Below are 7,634 nucleotides of genomic sequence, written 5' to 3'. Positions count from 1 at the left end.
AATCTCTTCTCGAGGTTTTTAATCCAACCCCTATTTTCAAGCTTCATAATCCTATTTTCATTTAGTCCTCGATTCTTCGTTCATTCCAACACTCCTTAGATTATTAATAGTTGCATAATGACCTCAAGATGGGCATAACCGAGGTTCATCATGTCTGCAAAACTAACTTCTATGACCAAATAGGCCTTGGACAAGGACCACCAAGGTGTCGAGGTGGACTTTAATGGCCTAAAGATCGAGGTGCATAACTTGACCTAGTGAGAAATGGGAGAATTTAATCATCCTAATTCAAGGAGGAAGTCGGGAATATTCTAGTTCATCATTATGACTTGGTATAACTCGATTCTCCTTCTCTAAACTCTTCTTGCACCCTAACCCTTGAACTAATTTTAGGGTTGGGCACGGCAAACAAATCACGTCTTCTGAAGCAGATGCAGGCCAAATGAAGGTCAAGTGAGGGTTTTTTTTTTTTTTTTTTTTTTTGCCCAATTTAAGCATTAACCTTCTATGACAGTGAAAACCTAATGACGATTAAAGTTTCCTCATTTTTCATGAATAAGCATGATTTTACTCACATTCAACAAGACAATATGGTTCTATGAGCTGAAGAAACAGAGATGCGACATAATATGAATCACATTAATCACCTCATAAAATATATATACAGACCAGACATAAAGTGGTGATTCATCAAGAATGAAGGCACCAAACATTTCAATACTTACAAGGTTTTGACAATTATTGAGAGGAGAAAATATAATATATATACTCAGATGAGAAGAAATGGAAAGCTGACCTCCTTGCTCAGCAATTCTTTCAGTGTAAACACCTTACTCAGAACCAATTTATTTCATTTTCCCACCGCGATTCGTGCCTGAGTAATAGGAGTAGAAGGATTCTTGAGCAACACGACATTACCTTCTGAATCAATCGATTCATACTCGACAAGCAGTGGATCCATCACGATCCAACATGTTCCAGGATCATCCGTAGGGAAGTCCACCCCATAATAGGATAAATGGTCCTGAATGCTGTTTCCCACTACAGATCTGCATTCAAAGGTCCAAAATATCGCACAAGTTTTTAAGATCGCATAGTTGTAATATATTGTTGTGCTATCTCATTGCTTCTTCCCACATAATTATGATATATTGTGATCAGCTTGTAGCTGAAGTTCATCACTCATCAACGTGAAATTTTTTGCCACACATTTCAACACCATCAAGACACGCAGGGAAGACATATATAATTCAACCAAACAAGTTATTTTAAAGAGACTAAGGATGCTTCACAAAACTGAAAACATTGACAAAATCGATGGAACTAGGTTGATTTAGAAGGGTTGAACTCTCTTTTTCAGTCATTTCGGTTTTCTAAAGCATAAAGCCAAATAATTGATTATTAGTTGGATATGAATTTTTTTTTTATGGTTTGAACAACGGCATTAAAGTTTGGGTTAAAATATAATTTCGATCCTTGTACTTTTAAATGTTCAATTTTAGTCCCTGAACTTTCAATAAAACTAAAAATGGTCCTAGGCATTAAATTAGAATAAAAAATAAGGTGAGTTGGCAAAAAGAAGAAGAAGAAGTGAAATATGATTTAAAAAATTGGTTTCTCTCTCTTCCCCTCCTATCCTTGCTTTCTTCCTGTGGTCCGCGGTCAGATTACTAAAATCATTTCCACGAAACAAATGAAGAGGAATCACCGACCATTACTTCAGTGATGAACCACATCGATTTGATAACTGGGTATTTTGGGAGGACAAAGTAATCAAACTCTCAACTCAACGAAAATTAAAGTTACTGAAACTCTAGGCTAGAATGCTGAACGAACTGCTTTGTGGTGGTTGGGGTTTTCATTGAGGGTGAAGTTGAGAAATCCCAAATTCTGAGCAGAGGCAGTTCCATTGATTCTGGTGGTCAGAGTGAAAATTAAAACCAAACCGTGCCCAGAAAGAAGGCGAAGAGGAAAAGTTTGAGGAAGAAGATGAAGATGAAGAAGAAAGAGAGGATGGTTTTATTCACATTTTTCTTTACTATTATTGTTTTGCCAACTCTCGTTATTTTCTAATCTAATTCAATAGAAGGAATCATTTTTAAGGTTTATTGAAAGTTCGAGGACTGGCATTGAACAATTAGAAGTATAGGGACCAAAATGATATTTTAACCTTGAGTTTTACTACTACATTGAGCCAAAGTCTGAAAGATTTACCTGCTACAGTCTGGATCTTCACCAGAATCATCACAGACTGTCTCGTAGTTGTGGGCAAGACACTTCAATTTAGATGTAGTATCCTGAAGCCATACCTGCAAAAGAGAAAATATGTCTGTTCATCTAGAAAAAGAAGAGGTTATTAGACTCTAGATCTATCATCTAAGTAATCCATTTTTTAGCAAAATTATTCTTAATTCACTCAAATAGTAATCCATTTTTTAGCAAAATTATTCTTAATTCACTTATTTGAGTTATATGCAAATCAGTACCTCTGTTGGGAAGTGGTGGTATGTTTTCCGGCGCAACATGGAAAAGTAAGGAGGCAAATGGGGCACAATATCATGTCCATGTGTGACTCGTGTAGTCTTCGGCAAATGTTTGCTGTAGTATGAAGCAAAAGCTGCATTGCCGATGCGAGGTTGGCCAAATGTCACAACTTGAACATTTGTGGCATTATGATTGACCTGAGGAAGAAGTAAATACTCCACTATAAGGTAATTAATAAAATCCATAAACATCCAAAACTAAACAAAGATGGCACTAAAACTTGAAGATGTTAAGCCCGAGGAGATCATAACAGGTGATTTTCAAGATTTACAACATCTAGCCGATTTAAAATGACCTCCATTTCACAAGGATAACCAGAGAGAGGGAAAAAGGCTTAGAATAAACAATTGACAAAGCCAGTGAACATAGAATCTAGAATTCTATTCATTTTTTCCATACTACTACAAGTTGAAATTAAAATATGCAAATGAGCATGAACAGTACTCATTCCACAGTTCAAAATATTGGCCAGTATAGATATTTTCAAGCAAGATATCAAAAATGTTCTTGAAGAATGAAAAGATTTCTTGCAACCCTTAACTCACTTACTATAAGATCAAGAGCACAAAAGGCAGCAATTGCTCCCCCCATTGAATGCCCCGTCACAATAATGTCGAGATCCCCATAAGCTTCCTTTGCTTTTTTAACTGCATTTAAAATTGCAGGGCGTATTGTTGTACAGTGATAAGCACGATAAAATCCACTATGCACCTAACATGATGGCAGATTAAAAAAAAAAGTAATGTACTTAAATCCTTCAGAATAATTACAGACCAAGGGAGCTTCAAACACTACAAACCTTTGCTCCTGGCATTCCAGGATAATCTAAATCTAGCTGCTTCCAGAATAAATCTTCTATCCAATTCTGTATGCTGCAAAGTTGGTTAATCTATTGGTTTAAAGTCGAGGAGAGAATATTAACAAACAAAAAAATAAAAGTAAAAATAAAAAATCATATCAAATATGTTCATCTTTGCAGACAATGCGTAGCATTTTTCAAAATAACAGTAATAATAAAAATCAAGCAGCCAACGTATAATGATTGATCATTACCAAAGAAATCAGTTTAGAACAGAAGGAAATTCAGTGTTCAAAGCAGTAAAAAGACCCATTAACAACACAGATGAGTTAAGAAACTAGCATAGTTGGATAACATTTGCGTGCAGACTTCTCTGGGCTACAGCCAGTGAATATAAATTATTGCACTTGACCAAGCGAATAGCTTGACCAGAAAACAAAAAACAGTGAAAATTTCTTGATCGCGTTTTGAGCTACTTAAGCTCCAGAAGAGTAATACTTAAAGAGAAAAATCTTATAGAACTGTACCTAGTTCCCCGTGTTCCTCTGAATGCAATTATAACAGCTTGTGGATCCTTTGCCACTCCAACATATGACTGTCGAAAATCATGATATCAACCATGGATACAACGTATAGAAAGTAAAATAAAAGGCTGTTTGCTCAGGAATACATGCCATTAACTATTCACCTGCAGGCAACTTTCAACATCTACAACCAGCTGCACAACTTCAAATCCCTGCATCAAAGGAAAATAAGCATCGATGCCAAAAACTTCAACAGGACAGGTGAAGAGGCTGGATAACATATTTTAGAAATGAAAACCATGATACAGTAATTCTTGTATCAGGTGCTGAAACTTATTAGCGATAAACCATTTCATCTTTCCAAGTACCTCAGTAAGGCCATGGCATCTTGAACATGTCCACGTAAACAATGCTGTCATATCAGAAATGTAAACCTGAACAATGAAGGGGTTTTTAGACTTGGTTAGATCTCACATGAAAACAGCATTGCCCAACATTCGTAACAAGCAACTGTTAGTCAGTTTAGAGAATTTCAATAAAGCTAACCTAAGTTTCAAGCAGAAACGGCTAGAACCGACAAATGTGTTGCCCCCTGGACCTCCAGTCTAGGTTATCATAAGAATGTGTTGGGGAAATTTTAATACAAGTACATACTTCTTCACTATCTTAACGAGAGAGAGAGAGAGAGAGAGAGAGAGAGAGAGAGAGAGAGAGAGAGAATTGTATTGCTAGGTTAGCTCACCAATCAACCCAAAAGTTTAAAAGCTAATGAGTTACAATAAATTTACTTATATCAATAACTCAACATTCGCCCTTACCGGTAGGTTTGAAGATTTATAGAAAGTCTAACAAGTTGAAATCAATATACCATGGGATAAAATGACATTATAGGAATTCAGAAAGTCCTACAAGTATACCATGTTAAACCACCAATTGACTCAAAAGTTAAGGATGATCAGTTATGGTCAATTTAACTATACCAATACTTTAAAACTCTTGGTTTTTATCAATAGATAGACAATAGAAACTACCCTTCTAAGACAAACTAGAGAAAGAGTGAATTTTCTATCTCTGTGTTAGGGTGGTGAAGCGAACTTACTGCAGCAGCATATTCAACCATGACAAGGGCAAAAGTATGGTTGTAAACATATGAACTATTTGTCTCGTACTCCATCAACTTCGGCTCTACGTTTGAAAAAAAGATTCCAGTGAGTAGACTAACTAAAATTAAGCTCCATTAAAAGTAAAATTACAATGTATTCTAATTTTATGAAACTATTCCTCAAAACGGCAAAACTAGAACAAATTTCACAACCACTGCTCAATTAACTCAAATTGCATGTGTGAAATGTCAAAAAAAGAGCATAAACTGCAGCCTCACCACTTCCAACAGAGAAGACTAACAATAAAGCAAAGAAGAACAATATCAACCATCCACGAATTTCCATACATCTGGAAAGACAGAGAATTAGAAATCGAATTTGAGAGAACATTCCACAATATTGACCTGAAGGAACAGTGAACATATACCTCTTCATATTGATTACAACAATTTTTCAATAGTAAAATCTACCCGATCCTAATTTTAGGGCTTCAGAAGTAGCTTCAATGATCTGAGAAAACATTCAGTAATCAATCAGGAACGGTAGAAATCGAGAAGAATAACATATTGGAGAGTGAGAAACGGGATAGATAAGACTATTGCCTTCTAGTCAACGTGATCGGAGCTCCGGCGAAGATTTTCTTCGCCATTTCTGGTGAAAATATACGAAGAAGATGCGATTAATTTCCGGAGAGAGAGTTTGCTTGGCGTCCCCGGAAGTCTCAGTGAAAGAACTTTGTCAAAATAGAACACGAGGGAAACAAGTTAAAATTAAATAAATTAAATGAAAAAACTTCATGAAAAAATATTACCAAATATAAAATATTTTATTTTTAAATCAATATATATTTCTAACTTTATTTGTTAAACATTTTTTAAAGTAGAATACCATCACATTCTTAAACATATAGCAAAATGGATAAAAAGAAAAAGGTAGATTTTACTAAAATAATATATACAGTGTTGAATATCGTAAGTTTATTCTTCCATCTTTATTTTTTTATATACTGTAATTATTTCTTCTTTTTATCCTCCTTATTCATTTAGATTAGAGTAACCAATTTTTCTCTTCTTCATTTAGATTAGAGTAACAGAATTTAAAAAATCGTATATAAAGAATAAATAAACGATGGTCTACAAAAGAATTAAGAAAAAATTCATTTAGTCAGATCTAAACGATCGTGTACCAAAAAATCTTGAAAGAAATAAACGATAATCTACTAAAGAATTTTGAAAATTTTCGTTTAGCCGTACCAAATTTTGAAAGAAAAACAAACGATTAGACGTCCAAATCTATAAGCAAATTAAAATATAATATAACCAAATTAAACCATATAACTGAAAAAATAAATTGACGTGTACCAAATATATTGTTTACGACATGGTTGACAAGACATTTTTTGTATTTTTTATCGTAGATTGTGAATTTTTTCTTTTTCCAAAATTGTTAAATATTTTGTCGTTTTATTATATTTTTAAAAAAATTCTTAAAAAAATATAATAAAATTTCATATTCGATCAATAATATAAATATAACAAAATCGTGCACAAGTCTCAATTTTTATAAATAAACTTTTAATTTATATATTATTTTTGGAATTTCTTCCTTAAGAAAGTTTACGCAACTAAGAGGAAAATGCATAAATTGTTTTGCTAAATAAAATAAAATGAATATGGCTAAATTGCCCCGAAGTTGCTTCGGTAATTACGACATTCTTATTTTTGTGGCTATCACTTGAACATCACACGTGTCAACCGACAACTGTACTGTCCATGTGGATAATGCTTCAGGGGCCAGCTCCGTTCTTGTCTTTTTCCTTTCTTTAATTTTTTATTAGGTATTCTTTGGCATTTCTTTTCTTTTTTTTTTTTTTTCTTTTTTTGCCTTTTTTAAGTTTTCTAAAATAGATAAAATTCATAAATTATTTATGCTTTATAAAACAAAATCATAAAAAGAAAAAGAAAAATTGGTATCACTAACATTTTTGTATGAAGTGTAAATATTTTATTTTTTGATAATTTTTTATAATTTTTTTAAATATGAATGACGAGTAATAAGAGATTTAAAAATCCAAATAAAATACGATAAATTGCATAATATATTATTTACAAAGTAATTGATATATATAAGTGGTGTTATTCATTTCTAAAATGCTCGTATTCTTTTAAATAATTTCATCATAATGTTAGAATAAAAGTGGAACTTGATAAAGGATAGTGGTTGGAACTTCGGTTGAAAATAGAGACTCAAAAATAGGGTGATTTCGAGAGTTGAAATAACTACAAAAATATGTACTTATTAACTCAAAATCAATTTATTGTTTAAAATTTTACTATATTTGTAATTTTTTTTTTAATTTTCATTTCAAATTATTGCTAGTATCATAAAATTTTAATTAAATAACAGTCGAAGGGTACATGGCTTGCCTTCTTCTTGACTTTTTTTTAATATATATATACATTGAAAATTAATCTCAAATGGAATATGTATATATGTATGTGTACATATATAATTAATGAATTTTACTGAAGTTGAAAATTGACAAAAGAAACACGTATTACCTCAAGATTATGGTTTGCAAACAAAATAATAAATATCACATATACGTTAATACAATGCTTGTCACGCACGCTTTGATGTTTAAAAGAAACACGTATTACCTCA

At 32.7% G+C, this 7,634-nt stretch overlaps 1 protein-coding gene across 3 annotated transcripts; it reads right to left on the bottom strand.

The window, feature by feature from the left end:
• Positions 1–618: 618 nt before the first annotated feature.
• LOC103497882 (lipase-like) lies at positions 619–5,718 on the bottom strand. Of its 3 annotated transcripts, XM_008460266.3 has the most exons (12): positions 5,573–5,718; positions 5,398–5,480; positions 5,249–5,319; positions 4,967–5,052; positions 4,236–4,301; positions 4,032–4,079; positions 3,871–3,938; positions 3,344–3,416; positions 3,094–3,255; positions 2,487–2,681; positions 2,215–2,309; positions 619–1,049 (listed from the first exon to the last, which is right to left on the bottom strand). In XM_008460266.3, the coding sequence occupies exons 2-12, from the start codon at positions 5,403–5,405 to the stop codon at positions 851–853; spliced, it is 1,071 nt and encodes a 356-aa protein (XP_008458488.2). In that variant the 5' UTR covers positions 5,406–5,480; positions 5,573–5,718; the 3' UTR covers positions 619–850. The 3 variants fall into 3 exon arrangements, with proteins under 3 accessions (XP_008458488.2, XP_050947812.1, XP_008458490.2); XM_051091855.1 differs by lacking the exon at positions 5,249–5,319; XM_008460268.2 differs by lacking the exons at positions 5,398–5,480; positions 5,573–5,718 and adding an exon at positions 4,414–4,472 and having other exon boundaries at positions 5,249–5,285.
• Positions 5,719–7,634: the final 1,916 nt, after the last annotated feature.

This window comes from Cucumis melo, chromosome 11 (assembly GCF_025177605.1).
Source record: "Cucumis melo cultivar AY chromosome 11, USDA_Cmelo_AY_1.0, whole genome shotgun sequence".
NCBI classification, from domain to species: domain Eukaryota; kingdom Viridiplantae; phylum Streptophyta; class Magnoliopsida; order Cucurbitales; family Cucurbitaceae; genus Cucumis; species Cucumis melo.
This window is presented reverse-complemented; position numbering and strand designations above follow the sequence as displayed.

Bases quoted from the DNA above. Each gene is read 5' to 3' on its own strand.
- LOC103497882 (XM_008460266.3), bottom strand. The intron at 5,053-5,248 runs GTGAGGCTGCAG...TTTCAAACGTAG, and splicing joins AGTCTTCTCTGTTGGAAGTG to AGCCGAAGTTGATGGAGTAC. The intron at 1,050-2,214 runs GTAAATCTTTCA...CTTTGAATGCAG, and splicing joins GAAGATCCAGACTGTAGCAG to ATCTGTAGTGGGAAACAGCA.